Here is a 17,663-nt window from a genome sequence, read left to right on the forward strand (position 1 = left end):
GATGAGATGAGTGAGGATGAACTGTTTCGGCATTGCTGCCAACTACGGCGGATTGCCAGTGTAATAACCGTCACTGCTTGAGATCATACTTGCCATGGAGTTCCGAGTTCTCAGGTCCACTCACAGTGCTCCGGCGGATCTCAGGGGGTAGCTAGGCGAGTTTAGGAAAGGACTGGAGTTCCCACTTGTTGCAATAATTGCTGAGGGCGCCCATTATATCTCTGATTGGGGAAAAGCGCGACTGGTTTTTATTTTATTTTTTATAACACGTCAATCTGAACATTTCGATCACATAACCTCTCGAAGATTATGCCGTTGTTGACGACCGTTGATAAAGTGAAAATTAAAGCAGAGAGAAAACCACATCGCAGATTGTTATGTGGTTGAGACGCTTTTAGGGGTTTATTCACTTCCTCTTTGTCCACCATTCAGCAGCAAGTCTCTGCCTATAGGAAGCTGCAATTCTATTCCATAATGTATTCACATATGCAATGACGTGCCATGGTGCGGGTTTGTCACTTCCTTCGGATAAGAAAACTTCAACTCACCCACCATTTCCTTCCACACTACTGTACTGACCTGCTATTTGTTAATGTTCCATCTCTCCAGCCATCAACTTCAGAGCGTCAGAAAGATGCTGCTCAACATCGAAGTCGAGGATGAAGTCCTAGCGCGGCAGCAACTTCTTCTGGAGTTTCTCGAGCTCCAGCCCGGTGTCCCCCTCGCCCAGTCAAAACTACCCCAGTCCCCTTGCTCGCCTCGACGACGTGTAGCATGCGAGGACGCCGCACCTGGTCATAGACTCTTAGAGCCTTGAGTGCCTCCCTGGGCTTCGTTGTCCCACCGAGCAGAGTAAAGAGGATTAGGCGGTCCTCGATGGATATGCCTGCACCGGACCCTTTATATGGTGTCGTGGCATGGGCAGCATCGCCTAAGACGCAGATGGGCCCGGATACGTGAGTGCGAGCTGTTGGGTGCTCCCAGAGGTATATAGCCGGCTGCTCGACTTTATCGCACAGCAGCTATTGATTCTATAGTTAGCATATCTCATAGTATACGTTTTGTCCACTTGTACTATAATCAGAAAGGGCAGCGAGCAGTTCTACTTTATAACAGCAAGTCGCAAGTGCGCAGGCCATGCTGCATGTAGCCTTCGTATCTCGGCACCTACCATACGATGTCATTGCTCGGATCCCTCGGCCTCTGCATCGCGGGCCGAGATAACCAGGCTGCCTTCATTCAAGACACTGTGCATAACGCAGTTCCTGCCGCCGATCCACTAATACTCGCTGGCATCTTTCGTATCTACGTAACCGTCCCCTAAATAAGCTCGCGCTTCTTTATAGGGTTTCAGGACCATTATGGCCCATTAGCCGGCGTTCCTAGGATATGCGGCGGGATCATTATCGCCTAGAATGAACTTGCGTACAATGCTGCGGATGCCGTCGGTACCGACAAGAACGTCGCATTCGTGGCTCGAGCCATCGGTGAAACAAAGGGTGAGGAACCCGTCTTCGCCATTGGAACGCTCAACTCGCTCCAGTTTCTTGGATACGTGCATCCGTTCTGGCGGTACCGAGGCGAGCAGCTTCCAAACGCCATTGTGCAAAGAAGGGAATGCTGGGAGCAGCAGAAGTAAAGTGCACCGAGCCGGGATGGGCGCCTGCTCTTGCAACGGAATAAGGAACGTAGCACAGTGTCCTTCCCCATCGGTTAGGTATTACCACGTGCGGCACTATCACGAACCTGAATTAGGGAGTAGTGTCCAAGTAGCAATGCTAAAGAAACCGGACGAGATACTTTCAATAGAAATCACACTTCTTGTCAAATATTGTCCATAATCCATTCGTCTTCGGCGGGTTCTTTCGCCGAAGAACGCTTTACGGGATCCCATTGGAGCATCTTCCGCATCATGGCGAGGAACTTCTCCCAGTTCTTTCCCTCCAGGTCTCTCGCTCTTCAAGGAGTATATATATTACTCGGGACTAGGACGTGCGGACCGCAGTCTCCTATAAAGCGAGCAAGGTGCTGTCAGCAGCGAAAGAAGGGGCACCCCAATCCTGTGGCATCTGCAGCTCGCGTGACAAATAGATGACTCGTTCGTCATCAAGCAGCTTACGCGGAGACGGATCGTGGAACTCTTGCTCCTCGAATTTGGTAAATACGGAATCTTCGTTGATGCCGAACATGATATTATCAGCTTTGATATCTGTTCCGCGACAGTCAGCACCCTCTGTTACGGATAAGAGAAACCTGCTCAGGAGTAGCTTCGTTCGGTTATCAACGCACCTGTGTGAATAGTCTGACATTCTGTATGCAGGAAATCCAAACCAAGAAAGAGGCGGCGAAGGATGAAGGCAAGGGACTGCTGAGGGTAGTTGCCGTACTGGATTGCGGTGGAGGAAGGTTAGGGCACTCTCCAACAATTGGGGATGAACTAGGCATCTATGGGACCCGTCTGTTCTAGAAACATCAAAAGAGTCCAACCGGGTTCTGACAGCTTCGCGACCGGTGTGCTTTGCAACAGAGGTAGAAATGCGCCGACACATTGAGAGCTCGTTTTCAAGCTGCTTGCCCATGGGCTCCGAGTTGACGAAAAGCTTCAAAGTCACAAGTCGGCGGCCACTGCGTATCCATTGCTGGTCAGTATAAAAGTCTCAACACTTATCACGGCTGACAACGGACGGACACCCATCTCACTCTAGATCAGGCGCCAACCAGACTGTCGATGTAGTTCCGAAGCCCAGTTTGCCAACAATGTGATAGCAATCCCTGAGAACCTCGCCGATGCGGGTGGGGTAGTAGCGCGATGCAATGTAGTCGGGAAATTAGCTCCTCCTCTACCTTTTATCTAATAATATGCGTGTCAAGTTTGGGTTGGACAAGGGAATAAATAGGCTTCCACGCCCGAACAGGCCAGGGCAATCGTCGGAGAAGGGATTTCATCTCAACCCAGTTATCGAAGTAAAGAGCGAGGGGCGAGGGGCGAGGAATGAGGAACGAGGCTCATAAGCTGGGACGAGTTGTTGGAAGTGAAACGCGATTGGGCAATAGAACCCGGAAACCTGGATCTGCAAAGGTCCACTTTGACTAGCGGGTTCATAGTTTCCTGTAGTAATCGATACTATATCTTCAGTATACAAAGCAACTAGTGGTTCTGCTTATTTCGAGTTGTTGACCATACAAACCATGACAGCTTTCTATTGACACCATATAATAACGATGTCAAATACCCTTTGTGCTTATGCCCTCTTTATATAAGGAGCATTATTGCACATACTCTACTAATGGGCTATTTGAGAGTGAGTGATATCTCCATAAAGTTTGCGGCGTAGTCATCTACCTACAATAAAACTGACCCTACCTTATAACAAAGAGCATGAGACATTGACTCCAAGGTAATCAGTTCCAGAAAGATATCACAGAGTGCTCTTTCGCCTCATTAACCTCATAAGCGCTACTTGACCAACCTGTAGCGTTTGTTGTAAACCATACCCATAAACATCAACCCAGGGATATCATGGTATATAATACAGCGAGTTGATGATGAGGAGTGCCACCAATATCTAGATCCCTTTCTTACAGCACATCAGATAGGGAGAAGAGTGGTATTTGGTAAGTATGGAGGAGAAGCTCAATATGAGTACGTCCAAGTGCCTACGCAAGGCTTTGACCGTACCAAGAGTTCTCACTCCTTCCCACGGCTGCTCTTCCAAACTGAGGCTTGTTCTTGAGACCGCTTCTATGGACAAATCGACTGATCAGCTCATCAGACTCCGAAAGGAGAAATTGAATGGTTCTGGGGCTGGGCCCCGATGTGATGGATAAGAAGTTGCGATGGTCTTGACTACTTACTCATTGTCAAATATCTCACTGTCAGCCACCTTGTCCCTAACATTCCATCTCCAACCATGATTATCGAGACAGAATCACGTGGACAGACTTTCTTCGGTATACTCTACCAGCAGATACTGTAGACGACGACAGGTCACTTATTGATTGATGAGTGTGGTACACTGTGGCCAACCGGGTTCCGCTACTGCTTCTCCGTTTCATTCACTACTTCGGCTGTTTGATGCTTTCGACTGCCCACAAGGACTGTTTCTAAATAGCGGCCTTGAGGAAGTCACACCTGCCAGATCTTATCATTGGAAGCATCAGTCGTTCCACTCCACCTTGGTCTTTTCTGGAACAACCATCAAATTGGCCTTTCGATAAGACCGCACAATCGTTTCATTCTCTGGTTTCAACCCCACATCCATCTTTTGCCAACCTTTCTTCTCGGCACGACATCACAGCAATGAATTCCCACGATCCTGCCAACATGGCCAATGAGTTCCATTCCTTTCCCAAGCTGCCTCCCGAGATCCGTCAGAACATATTCCATCTTGCCCTGGGGCGCAACCATGTCAACATCCACTCTCCCGCCACAGGCAGGACGACAAAGATCTTCTCGCCACCGCCGCCGGCCCTTGCTAGTACTTGTAGGGAGGCACGCGCCGTCGCTTTGAGGACTGGCCAACCACACGCAATCAACAACGAGAACAAAACCTACAACAGCTGCTGGTTCCAACCCAGCTTGGACCTACTCGTCATGCCCCCCTACCCGGCGCTCGGTCACGCACAATACAAGAATCGCATGTGTGCCGTCTCGATTTGGGACAACGTCGAAAGGGTTGCCATTCACTTTGAATGTTGCGAGAATTTATCTGCTCTCCAGACCCAGCAGATCGAGAAAGCGCTGAAGCTACCCAACATCAAACATCTCTTCCTGTCACTCTGCATCAACTTCATTAGTCCCTGCCCAAATCAATGCACGCTGAAGGGTTTCGGAGCGTCATCGCACAGGATCGTGCCGGTCGATAACGAAGAGGAAGTGAACCTTCTCGTTGCAAACCTGTTTGCTCAAGACAGCCACGTTGATAACCAGGCGGCAAAGGAACTGAATCACGTTCGGCACACCTACCTTGACCACAGTATTAGCGGCGTCTCGAAGAAGAACTGGTTCCAGTCAGAAGTTCTATTGCAATGCGAGAAGATCTGGCTCGAGCACCAATGGAGACCCAAAGTCGAAGAGAAAGAAGAGGGCTCTGAAGAGGTTGATGGAGAGCTTGACTCGGAAACGCTTCGTCCGGTGAAGCCCCGACTCCGAGGTGGAAAGCTGGCCAACCGAGAGAATCCCTGGATCAAGAAGTCTCTCGAGAGAATGCCCAAGGTATCGGCTGTTTACCTACTCGAGGCCGCCCCCAGTGACGATCACAAAAAGTTGACAAAACCCCGAACAACCTACGAACCGGAGTTCATCTTCAACGACGAATTCAACCTCTGGCAGAAGGTCAATAAGAAGCAGATGTGGGGTAAGAGCAGAATAGGCAGTCGCCCCAAATGATGGGGATCGACATTGATACGCCAAATTACGCTCTTGCTATTTCAGTCTAGACGATGATATGATGAGGACGATGGTTATGAAGTGTATATTAGCTACTGGCGCATCTAGCATACCCACGACCGAGACACAATGATTCATAAAATATTCACTGTTCATCAACCGTTTTTGATATGTTTATCCTACTGAATTATATTAAGGTAGATATCTCTGTACCAGCCAGCTTCTATTGTCGGCTATCTCGTACCTGGGTATCCAATTGTCAACTCGACACTGAAAGGAAGTCAAGTGAGCAAACAACACTGGGTTTCATCTATTAGTAGTGTCCACATCCATTAATAATCAGGGGACATATGGACTCTTCTTTGTAATTCGGGATAAAAGGCTCGCTGCTCGTGTTCTTCCAAATCAGATCACTTGTACATAGATCGCTTGCTGTCCTGCCAGGAAATATCTCTCGCTGGATCGGATTTTTTGTGTTTTCAAAGCACATGAAAGGCACCCATGATTACTTGGTTGACATACAGTTACTGGCAATAAATTAGAATATACGTGTCTAATACAGGCCAGGAGTCATCACTTCCCAAAGCTGTTGATTAGAGTCAAAGGCGTCTCGGAATTATGTCATTGCATTACCGAGTGTTTCTCCCGGAACTGAAGGATCGTCTGATTTCTTGTATGCTCTACTAGCAGATGGTGATGCTTTCCTCCCTTTTTCTGTCATCTCAAATGAATTCCACATGTCCAAAGAAGGGCGTGATATGGAAGCTTGCTTTATCCGGGAAGCTCCACGCACCCAGTGTCTGGTTGGGGAACGTTTCCGGGGCCACGACGGTGCGGAAGAAGTTCATGCGCCATTTGGTGCCCTGGGCAGACCCGTTGTCGACGTTGAAGAGGCCGAGGGGGATGGAGACGCTCGAGCCCCAGAGGTGCTGGTCCTTGTCCAGCATAGTGAAGGCGGTGAAGCCCGCCTCGAGCGTGTTGTTGATGAAGAACGTCTCGAAGGGGGCACCGTCGGCCCGCACCTTGGTCGGGTTGTAGATGAAGGCCTGGAAGGTAACGTTGTTGGGGTTGACCTCGAACTCCAGGTAGGTCTGGGGGTCCTTGTCGCCTAGAGCGATGAAAGTCTCCATGACCTCGTACTCCCAGATGGCTTCGTTGGTGCCCTGCGACCGGTCGTAGTAGAAGTTGGTCTCGTTGTGTGCCGAGAAGGCCAGGTTGATGCTGTCGTTGGTGTAGCAGAGCGCCACCTCCGTGGGCGGGAAGTCCGTCTGGTCCGGAACGGTCTTGTTGTATGAAGCTACGGCGAGCATGGGGCAGGCCGAGACTTGAAGGCTGGGGGGGCCGGTGGAATATGCGGCCAAGGCTTGGCTGGCCAGGAGAGTGGCCGCCATGGCGACGGATGAGGCCCAGAGACGCAGAGACATCATGATGGGGGTGAAAGCTTGTTGAAGTTGCAGATAGAATCTGGAATGGATGTTTGCTTGTAATAGCAGGGTTCTTGCTTGTGGGCCTACTGCTAGGGTTGTGTGAACAGTCGGGAATATTTTGGTAAGAAGAACTCGTCCCTCGGTTGCACATCAATGGGTGTTTAAATACCTAGGTAGAATAGCTCGATGCTGACGCGGGGATACTGTGCCTTACACTCAATTGCTTATTCTATTCAAATTGGAAGGAATGCTGCTTACCTAGGTACGGATGGGGAGGGGGGGAAGGGGGGATTACCTACTAGCAAAGGGATGACCTGTCATGTCGCGGGACTTGGGGCCAACGCCACACACACCCTTTGACGGCTAGAATGACATGTTCCGTATCATTATCCATGACCATGGTGACTGTGAGATGTGCCTTGCAGATGCTAGTGGTAGGCCGTACCGGGGACAGCCAGGGTAGTCATGTGTGCCAAGACGGGCCATGATCCCCTCATTAACCGTGATTCGCCAACAAAAATCCCCTTGCTCAAAACGGTAGGTGAATCAATCCTTCGGTTCCGAGTAACGTTACTTAGATAATCACCTGGGTCCGCCTAAGGGGATCACTTTCATGTACAAGGATATGCCGCATCGATATGGCTGTTCATCTGCATGCGTGCTTCACCTTTAAGACAAGGTGAGCCATGCCATGTTCCAAGGACATACAACTATACCAGATTAGATTGTGTCACACAAAGTCACTTGCTTTCACTGCCATGGTAAAGATTGGAAACGGCAGCGATACTCTATAGCCATTTTCTGGTGGTCTTTAGAGTCTTGACAGTCCAGAACATGTCTATGGCAGTGCGTGGAGAACAGAGGTTACGAAAGAAGACGCCAGAAGAAGAGTGTCATGGCTACATGTAGCTATTAGATGTCAAGTCAAAACCTGTGATAAGTGAAGGAGCAAGGTACGAAGGATGTCCAATAGTCATTTATAGCAGTTGAGAGGAAACTGTATTGCTCAGCACTTCCCCGGGCAGAACTAACATCCAGGAGGTACTCTGATCAGCAAGATGACTTTAGAAGAACAATCGAAATGATTTTATGTGCTTGATCTTTCTGTGCCTGATCAGACAGGGGCTGACCAGTTCATTTTCACACCTTGCAGAAAACCAATGATCTACAAATATCTACGACAAAGCAAGTAAACCAAAACGACACGTACTTTCTAGACGTATTGGTTACAAACCATCTAACAGGCAAGACATTAAATAAAGGGTCATGGTTCCACACGAGGTTGAGATTATTCACAACTGGTAAGTACTGGGGTTAAACCACACCATTCGGAGCCAGCACATGTTCTACGCACCCCCTTGCTTCACATACGTAATCTTACGCCCCGTCAACAGCATGGAAATAACCCTATTGGCATGGAAAGAGATCAAGGGACCGACAGCAAAACAAGACCCAAACCAACAGGCGCCACCACGGCTACCGTGGATATCACGTGGGCGCGGCATGGGCCGGGGGTGGACGACAGAGGACTTTGAGCAAGAGGAGCGCACTTTCCGAGCACGAAATCGAGACCTGCCGCCTTATGTCGTGATGCGTGATGCATGGGGTGATATAGTGCCGGACGGGACGCGGCTGATCCGGGATGGGCTACAGGAGGCTATGTTGGAGCCGCTTAGTGATGTTGAGACTGGCGAAATGACGGACTCCTAGGAGTTATAAGTACTTCAACAAGCAGATAAGCGAAGAGAAGATATCCGCAAGCCGTGTTACATGCAGAACCACTTGAGAATATGCAAAAGAAGACAAGCCTCATGAAGTGGCTTTCTTCACATGCCTTATTACGATGGTCAAAAACAAATTGAAACATGGCTGTCTTGTCATGGTAGTGGCATTGCCCTGACTTCCAAGTCGCTTTTCCTGTGTCTATGACAATAATACGCGTATCTCTCCGGTAGTTCTAGGGAACAGAGCCCGGAAACTTGGCGCGTCCTGGGCCTCGCCATCCTGCTTCTTGGGGCTCGACTTCTGTTCCGCTAATTCATCTGCAAGGATGAGTAGCTCCTCCACGTGCTCGAAGTCGACGCAGAACTTCTCGGCCGCTTCTTCCGTCACGTCACGCGCCAACTTGGAGTCCTGCAGGTGCCGTAAGTTCTCCATGGCATCCATGAGCGCCGACGGCAAGAAGTCGTCCAGGTTTTGACTGGCAGCTGTCAGAGCCTCGGGCCTCAACTCTTCCAGAGATCGCATCTTCGGGACAGCCGCTTCTGCAATCGGCAAAGGCTCTAGCGCGCTAAACAGCCTATCAAGACCAGACTCTGTTCGGAGGTACGAATATTGCCTGCTTCGGAGGCTCTCGGCGTGCTGGTCGATCGTAGTCTGGAGCTGCTCGATCCTGCGAGAAGTAAAGTCGAACGGCGAGAGAGCGCTCTTCGCCGCTGTCAAGCAATTGATGAGGAACACAGAGCTGGAAGGTGCCTGTATGTTCTTTGCCATGTTCTCGCAGCCAGAAAGGAATGGATCGAATGATTCGGCAAGGATAGGCTCAAAATCCGCTTCCCGGTCGCCCGATGACGATAGTGACGTCTCGTAGGTCTTCATGATCGATGTCAGTTGTTTCAACGAGTCCTGCAAGAAGTCCGGCGGACCCAGATCCGATGGGGTATGCTGGAATTCGCCCTGTAATGTAGCGATGTGATCCCGCATCAACGAGCGGAATTGCCGGAGCGCCTCGGCCTCGAGATTTGTCATCGATTCCAGAAGAACCGACTGAGCTCCTAAGAGTTTCGAGAACGTCACTCGATAGAAGTTCAACAGGTTCGCCATCTTGTAGGCCAGAATGGTGTCCTCGTTGGTCTGGATCACTTGTTCGACTCGCTGCCGCAGGATGCGCGCTGCGCCTGCGACGTCCCGGTCCACCAATTCGTTAAGTGCCTTGACCGGGTCGAAACTGGGAGCGTCGCCATCTGTATCATCTGACATAAGTCGCCATAGTTCATTTTCTCGTCCTTCTTCGATACCCTTGACGATGTCGCCTCCTTCCGACACAAACAAGACCTCGAGAGCTTCACGTTCGCTCACAGCAGCCGAATGTTGCCATGCGAGCATATCGCCCACATAGCGCAGGAGGTCATGGGCAACTAGCTCGATTGGCTTGACCGAGTGGTCTTCCCGACCCGCTGCCGATGTGCCCGTCAACGCCAGGTAGAAGGCATCCGATAGGATCTGCTCTCTAGCTTCAGCGAAGAAATCCAGACAGTTTTGGAAGAGAGAAGGTCGTTCAGCGAGGACGCGGAGTGCGCGTCGCACGGACGAGTTGATCTGGGGGTTTTCCAGGTTGAGAGTCTTGAACTCCTTTTGAATCCAGCGATACAACTTCTGGAATGCTTGGTTCAGGTTTTTGGTCGTCCGCTCCATGACGTCGAGCCCCAAGGTCTGGTTTTCGAAGCCCAAAAGTACTTCGCAGTCGTTGAGGATCTTCTTGGCTTTTGCTAAGGCGCGGAAGAAACGATCGTCGACAGGCTCCGAAGTTAGTGTCAAAGCGGCGACCTCATCCTCGGTAAGAACGAAGTGCTCCTGGAATGCCTGGAGAAGTTGTTGCTTGGTCTCGACATCTCGCCTCTGGTTGATCAGGGAAGAAGCTTCTTCGAGCGTGGTAGAAGTAGCCGAGTGGGCAGCAGAGACGTGACTCTTCATTTCCCGGTAGTTCTTGTTGAGTTTGTCGATGGTGTGACCTATTCGACGCAGCTGCTCCGCTACGCGCCCGAACTCGGTGATGATCTCACCGTTGCTCTCGATGACCTCCTTTTGGACGTCCAGCCGTAGCTGACGGCGGGTCTCGGCCGCATTACCGATGCCACGCTGATCCAGGAGACCGAGGGCATCGCGGAATTCAGCATCCGCGTAGGAAGTCGACAGGACCGTGGTGAATTTGGAAGTGAGCGGATTGCTGGACCTCAGGGCCAGTCCGGGAGTGGACGGCGTCCCGGGAGATGCGACTCCGGAACCTAAACCGTCTCTTGGGGGAAGCTGCAGACTGGCTGCGCCATTGGATGCCATGCTAGGAAAGCAAGGAGCGGGAACGTGGGCTTTTGTGACTGCGAGTATAGGAGAGTTTTGCCAGCCAGCACCCGTCTCTAGTCCAAAGGAGCTCCTGCGTCGCCCGCCCGAGCTGAAGTTTATGAGAATATCGTGGAAGTATTTTGGCGTCTATCACGACCAAAAGGTCTAAAGGAGCTTCCCGCCAACTGTCCGGACTAGACCCCTTCTTTTTTGGGCGGTACGGTGGGCCGTGGCCAGTACTTCGGTACATGCAGGGAACCTTTAAGTATGCTATGTTGCATTAGTGGACGGAGCGCCAGCTGGTGGGATGCAATTTACGAAATCCCATACTATCGATTCCATTTGAACCACCGGCAGCATCTGTCCATTTCGTGTCCATTCGAGTACGGCGGAGTGAGGAAAGAAGCTTGATGATATAATTTTATTTCTAGATGAATTCAATGTTATTGATTCCACTTCCCTTGAAATGTCTCTACATGCACTTGGGCCTGAGGCTGGCTCCCTGGCAGCGCAGGCCTGGCAGCTGGCAATGACGACACCAGCGCCCAGGAGGTTGATTGACGTATTAGGCACGCGGTGTGCGGTTGCCTCTGGTATTCGGCCGTTAGCGGCGTCCAGCTGATCATCCATCATCCATCGATAAGGCGGAACGCAGCAGCTGATTGTTCCTCAAGACAACAACTCGTGGTCCGCAAACCGTCACAGCCTTCTTTTTTTGTGGTTTTGGTGGCTGTTTGCTCTTTTCTCTTGGGGATTGCTCCCATCATCATTATAATATGAATCAGCTTTGAGTAAATCTAGGGCCAAAGAAGCTGGAGGCCTTGACGCACCATCAGCCCTTCAACTCCGTGGTTCGCCGCAGCCTTTCTTCTTCCTCTCGTTCCACCCTGACCCTCGGGATGACAGTGCTATAAACAACGGACCCATCCTGCCAACGTCTTCGGATCTAACATAGTCTAGTCATTTCCCCGTTTGCCAAGCGACGAGATGGCCGGCAACCTGTTCTCCCGTTTCGTCCCGGGCAAGGACGATCGAGCCTACTACGACCAAATCCCAGATGACCACGATGTCGACATCGAGAACCGCGCCGGTCTCGCTCTTGACGAAGAAAACCTTACCCACGATTTCCACCACGACGATCTTCATAATGTCGGAGGGCTCGGCTTAGAGGATAGTAGGATCTCCAGCGGCAGCGTAATACCACCCACCACTCGTAATGCTCGCAGTGCGCCGGGCAGGCGACGTAGACATGACGCAGGGACAAGGTGGCTGTCCGTGGACGACGATGGAGATAACGAAGTGCCCGCATCACTGTTGGTAGAACACCACCCCTCAGCTCCAGCCACGGGCAGTAATCCCCGAAGGACGGGTGCTCAATCATCCAGGCATGCCACTGCCCCGGGTCCTTCCAGCCGGCGGAGTCAGGCGCAGTGGGAAACTGCTCAAGCTCAACAGCCGTTACATCCCGACGATGGCTATGGCGATCCATTACGCGGCCTGCCGCCCAACGGTATCCCCGCCAGACGGGGTGGGCTGAACATCAATCCTCGAGATAAAGCTATGTACAGATGGGCTAATGTCCAAAATCTTGACATCTTCATCGGTGAGGTCTACAACTACTACCTGGGCGCTGGACTGTGGTGCATTCTGCTTGATCGCGTCTTGCATCTGCTGTAAGTTCCGCATTTCCATACAACTTATACGATGGGTCGTTTTTATTGACCAGAACTTACAGCAAGGTCGTGTTCATCGCGATTCTCTTGACGGTCCTCAGCCAATGTATCGACTTTTCGAAGATTCGCGACAGCAAGAGTCTATCGCAGGTTATGATCCCCAAATGCACCAAGAACATGTGGGGTATATGGAACTTGGGCTTGTGGTTGTGCAGTTTCTACGTTGTATGGCAGACGATCCAGTTCGCTCTCGACGTACCCCGCCTCATGCACATCCGGGACTTCTACACGTATCTACTGGAGATCCCGGAAGAAGACATGCAGACCGTATCATGGCAGGATATCGTATCGAGGATAACAGGTCTCCGGGACCAGAACGTGAAGACGGCAAGCAATATCACGCCCTCTCAACGGCGCTACCTGTCTAAGCAGCTTGGTCGCCATATGGTTAGCCAATCGAAGGAGCGACTCGATGCCATGGACATCGCCAACAGATTGATGAGACGCGAGAATTACATCATAGCATTATTCAATAAGGACGTGCTGGACTTCACGGTTCCCATCCCATTCTTGCGCAACCGACACTTCTTCTCCCAGACCCTTCTATGGACGTTGCATTTCAGCATTCTGGGCTTGGTGTTTGACGAATCCAACCAAGTTCGTCCCCAGATATTGAAATCCGATCATCGCGGACAGCTTAGTCGAGACTTGAGGGTTCGGTTTGCCTTTGCGGCGACAATGAACCTGATATTCTCCCCGTTCGTCGCCATGTTTTTGCTCATCGACTTCATCTTTACATACTATAATGTTAGTCTCCCTGCTTCCTGTCGCTGCTCAGCGCGGCACTGCTGACTTCTTTACAGGAATTCAAGACAAACGCATCTTTCTTCGGCGTCCGACAATACACTCCCCTAGCAGAGTGGAAGTTCAGAGAGTTCAACGAACTCCCCCACCACTTCAAGGAGCGCACGAACTTATCTTACCCCTTTGCAAAACATTATATGGACCAATTTCCCAAGAAAAAGACCGAGTCGGCTGCAAAAACAGTTCGATTCTTCGCCGGGGCACTTATCGCGATTATTGCGATCGTGGGTTTCTCTGACCCCGAGATGTTCGTCGACTTCGACGTTTTCCCGGGAATGAACGCTCTTGGCTTTCTGGCCATCTGCACGACTACCTGGGCAGTAGCCAATGGCATGGTATCGGAGGAGAACGATGTCTTTGATCCAGAGTATGCCATGGAGAGTGTCATCGTTCATACCCGTTACGAGCCCGATCACTGGAGAGGCCGACTTCACAGCTACGATGTCAAGGCTGAGTTTGCAGAGCTCTACAAACCGAAGATCGTAATCTTTCTAGAAGGGATCCTCGGCGTGCTGCTAACCCCCTTGGTCCTCTTCTTCAGCCTACCCAAATGTTCTGACCAAATAGTCGACTTTTTCCGGGAGTTCACGATCCACGTCGACGGTCTCGGCTACGTGTGCTCTTTCGCTGTGTTCGACTTCCAAAAAGACCCACGTAACACGAAGAAGCAGGGAGCTGCGCCCAGCGATGCACGCGAAGACTACTACGCCACCAAACATGGGAAGATGCAAGCATCCATGATTGGATTCTTGGACAATTACGTTTATAATCCAAGGAGTGGTTTGCCTGGCAACCAGGCCATGGGACCTGCCGGCAGGCATCAATTCCACCCACCACCTGCTTTCCCGGGGCTGAACTCGCCGACTCTTGCTGCTGATATGCGAGCTTCTCGTATGGGAAGGACCGAAGCCCCACGCAGCCGCGCACCTCACAATGCACATCCAGCAGGCAAAACACCTCGTTTCGGACCGGCGTTACCGCAACCGTCGCCAATGACGTCCATGTTACTTGACCCGCATAACCATCCCTCTTCGTCCTTTGTGGCAACTCGGGCCCACCAGCGACCACGCCAACAGCGTGCTCCCCATCTCGGCGAAGGGGGTATCACTGAGGAGTCCACAGACGATGCTCGTGCAGCAAGCGTTTTGCATCGACAAGAGACAGCTTTCGGAGAAGAAGATGTGGAAGAAAGCGTGGCTCGCCTAGGTGAATCAACCTGGGAAGATTCGCCACGACGAGGGCTCAGCCGTGAGAACAGCGCAGTTGCAACTGATGGCGAAGATGGGCCGGGTGTTGTCAAGCTCTTAAAGCAATTTCAACAGACACATATGAATGCTAGGGCTGGGACGATACTGTAAACTCTCGATAATTACAGGAATGTCGTTTTCAGAGGTAACGCTTAGACAGTATGCACGGCAAGATACGAGGTGGCTTGAACGTTGTTGTACCTTGACGTTGACGAACGGACTCGCCATATTAAATGTTGATGTGTTCGTCGTATAGTCATGATACCCGATACGATTTACAGTAGAGCTTAGTTGTCTGTATGCGTAGCAACTTTCAGCATACGGGCTTCAACAAGTGCCATATTGCGCGAGTCGTGCCTCCGGCCATTGGCACGAACCAGCTGTCATGTGGACCATAGCAGAATAAGCAAGCGTACAGATAGATGGGTATCATACCGCGGCAACAGAATGGGTCCGACGGCCGAGGAACATCGGATCTTCGGTGAGATGAGGTACTCACTCTGAGCTGATCCATATGGTCGGCAGCACCTATTCATAGACGAATTACAGGATGGGTACTCCGTAGTGTTCATGTCAACCATGCGGCACAGATGTAGATATCGGCTCGAATCCTTCGCAACTATAAGTCGCGCAATGTGAAGCCATCTTATCTTGCCTCATGCCCTGCCTAGTCGGGTCATTGCTATCTTTAGCAATCTCGTCATTGCCGCTTTGATTTCCTTTCGAGTGGATGGATATAGCTTCATGCGAGTTGTCGCAGAGTTTGGATGTGGAACGTTCTGTCCCAGGCAGACACAAGTCCGGCCTGCCTGATTATCCATTGGCTTTCGGGTAGCCTATGGAGATATAATTGCTTGGCATTCTCCCGGTCTTCGAGTTGGGTTTGACTTGTCCACCATTCTGTCTCACAGCCCTGGTCAACTCGATTGGGGTCATGACCAAAGTGTTGATGGACATGTCCTTGCCCAAGAGAGTGCACACGGCTAATGCGAGATCAGGTGAACAGATACGACAGTTTCTGGACGACATAGTCGCTGATCTACTGCTTTTGGGTAGGAAAGTCCAGTGGTTGCCAATGTAAGATTTTGAATTGACCCGAGACGGGCAGATGATGTCTCACTCATTGGATGGGGGGACCACTTCAACCAACTCCCTGGGCGGTGCTCAATCATTGGAGGGGACGACAAGGAGGAAGAGAAAGTCTTATCCGAAGTTCACAAGACCCGTAAGGGACATACCTAGATAGGTTTCCCACCTTTGGCAGCAAGGCCAAAGTTTTCAACTACTTGCGACGGAGTTGACGCGTGGTCTCTGACGTTGTTGGCGGGTGTGAGCCCCAACGACCTCTGAACCTCGAGAGATTGCCCCTCCAGGGGAACCAGTCGGCCCAAGTGAGATGTCTCATCATATTACCATCTTCATTGCAGCACGCCTGCATAGCCTTTCTCCACCCAACCGGCCACAGGCGGAGAGGCTGTCTTAACCACAACTCAGTCTTTCCGACTGTCATGGACAGACAGTTGACACACATCGCTCTGTCGGTGCGCTCGTCACATCAGAGCCACGGCCCATCTTGGCTACGAGAAAGGCAGTGGCCGGCTCACATCCGTGTGCTTATATCTCTGATCCATTGCGGTAGGTGTAGCGGGGACTGGCCCCATCCTCTACAAGTCATGGTAAATACCGCATCACTGCGAGACATTCTGTGTTGACCGTGAGGACCTCGACTTGGAGTGACTGTCTCCGGTTGATCCGAGGAGTATGGATTGATGCCAACTCGCAAAAGACTGCTAGCATCCCGGGCCCCCTGGTTTTCGAGGCTTACTTCCAGCGCCCCTTTCGTCGATACGGTCTGAAGCTTATCCAGTCATATATACTTCATGCTGATCAAGACCCTTACTCCCGGTGACGTCCCCCACAAGCATCGAGCCCGCATCTCACAGTATTTCCAAGAACATGCACATGCGCATGCACAGGCGCAGCCAAACCTGACTTGAATTACTCTGTTGGCGGAAGCCTCCACGCCTCGATCCGAGGTCGGTCCCGGGAGAAGTGTCTCGCCGCTCAACTGATCTCAACACTCGGGATCACGGGGTACTGCTTCTTCTACTCCCCCGTCCGCCCTTCTGGCCTAATCGTTTCTAACCAGGCCTCTTCCCCAGGCTTCTCTTCTAATCAGGATAGTATAGCTATTCGATCCTTCGCTTCCTTTCCTTACTCGAATACTCTGTTCATCCCACCAACTCCTTACCCGTTTCAGTCTCAGCCTAAGTCAGCTCAACCTGGCTGCTGCTTAATCTGCTCGTTAGCTTCATTATCCTGAACAAGGAGGTTGGTACAAGCCTTAGCAAGTTTAACGTCAGACAAAAGCTCGAGACTTGGACACCAAACAAACTGGCTCAGCCACCTCCACGTCGAATGAGTGTACTCGCCGCGATGCACGAAAATGACAATGAGGCTGCTGAAGACTCACAAGCCTCGCCGCATTCTCTCTCCAATGGCTCAAGCGGAGAATCTGGCCGGCAGATGTCACTAGAGGAAATAGCTAGGGCACAAGAGACCATCAACGCGGTTATCCAATCTATTCGAAGCCATCGTCCACAGTACCAGCAAAATCCACAAGGGTACTCGGCACAACTCGACCATGTCGAAAAGGTGCCGACCACGGAGACCGTATCTATTGAGGAGTCATCCGGATCATCCTACTCTAAAGAATTCCAAGACGCATCTCCAGTACCTCATATAAACCCACTGGTGGTTAGCAGGATGCCTTCAGACTCCCTCAGCTTGAACAGCCCACGGCATGTGGCAGCCGCCGAAGCAGCTTCACCTCCAGCTCTGACTTCTTCCGGCCTTTTCCCTCCCAGACCTAACCCCATGCGCAGAACGACGTCGGATGAGCACATGGAACATAGCGACTCCGAAGTGAGTGATATAGTCATAAACACCAGTGCAATGACACACCACGATTACTGGGCAAGAGTAGCAGAATCAACACCTACGC

At 51.2% G+C, this 17,663-nt stretch overlaps 6 protein-coding genes across 6 annotated transcripts; 3 read left to right on the forward strand and 3 right to left on the reverse strand.

The window, feature by feature from the left end:
• Positions 1–589: 589 nt before the first annotated feature.
• Positions 590–2,189, reverse strand: PG994_005829 (uncharacterized protein; the record flags this gene model as incomplete). The annotated part of the gene is made up of 4 exons (XM_066857238.1): positions 590–667; positions 741–1,022; positions 1,430–1,668; positions 2,120–2,189. The coding sequence occupies 4 exons, from the start codon at positions 2,187–2,189 to the stop codon at positions 590–592; spliced, it is 669 nt and encodes a 222-aa protein (XP_066716507.1).
• A 2,111-nt stretch (positions 2,190–4,300) lies between these two features.
• PG994_005830 (uncharacterized protein) lies at positions 4,301–5,389 on the forward strand (the record flags this gene model as incomplete). Its single annotated transcript, XM_066857239.1, has 1 exon — positions 4,301–5,389. The coding sequence occupies one exon, from the start codon at positions 4,301–4,303 to the stop codon at positions 5,387–5,389; it is 1,089 nt and encodes a 362-aa protein (XP_066716508.1).
• A 722-nt stretch (positions 5,390–6,111) lies between these two features.
• On the reverse strand, positions 6,112–6,780 carry PG994_005831 (uncharacterized protein; the record flags this gene model as incomplete). The annotated part of the gene is made up of 1 exon (XM_066857240.1): positions 6,112–6,780. One exon carries the CDS (start codon positions 6,778–6,780, stop codon positions 6,112–6,114), a length of 669 nt encoding a protein of 222 aa, XP_066716509.1.
• Positions 6,781–8,211: 1,431 nt separating this feature from the next.
• On the forward strand, positions 8,212–8,526 carry PG994_005832 (uncharacterized protein; the record flags this gene model as incomplete). The annotated part of the gene is made up of 1 exon (XM_066857241.1): positions 8,212–8,526. The coding sequence occupies one exon, from the start codon at positions 8,212–8,214 to the stop codon at positions 8,524–8,526; it is 315 nt and encodes a 104-aa protein (XP_066716510.1).
• Positions 8,527–8,739: 213 nt separating this feature from the next.
• PG994_005833 (oligomeric Golgi complex subunit 6) lies at positions 8,740–10,872 on the reverse strand (the record flags this gene model as incomplete). The annotated part of the gene is made up of 1 exon (XM_066857242.1): positions 8,740–10,872. The coding sequence occupies one exon, from the start codon at positions 10,870–10,872 to the stop codon at positions 8,740–8,742; it is 2,133 nt and encodes a 710-aa protein (XP_066716511.1).
• Positions 10,873–11,862: 990 nt separating this feature from the next.
• Positions 11,863–14,770, forward strand: PG994_005834 (uncharacterized protein; the record flags this gene model as incomplete). Its single annotated transcript, XM_066857243.1, has 3 exons — positions 11,863–12,548; positions 12,611–13,355; positions 13,412–14,770. The coding sequence occupies 3 exons, from the start codon at positions 11,863–11,865 to the stop codon at positions 14,768–14,770; spliced, it is 2,790 nt and encodes a 929-aa protein (XP_066716512.1).
• Positions 14,771–17,663: the final 2,893 nt, after the last annotated feature.

Source organism: Apiospora phragmitis, assembly GCF_038363925.1.
Source record: "Apiospora phragmitis strain CBS 135458 chromosome Unknown utg000006l:1.0-5683423.0:1.0-5690449.0, whole genome shotgun sequence".
Lineage (NCBI taxonomy): Eukaryota > Fungi > Ascomycota > Sordariomycetes > Amphisphaeriales > Apiosporaceae > Apiospora > Apiospora phragmitis.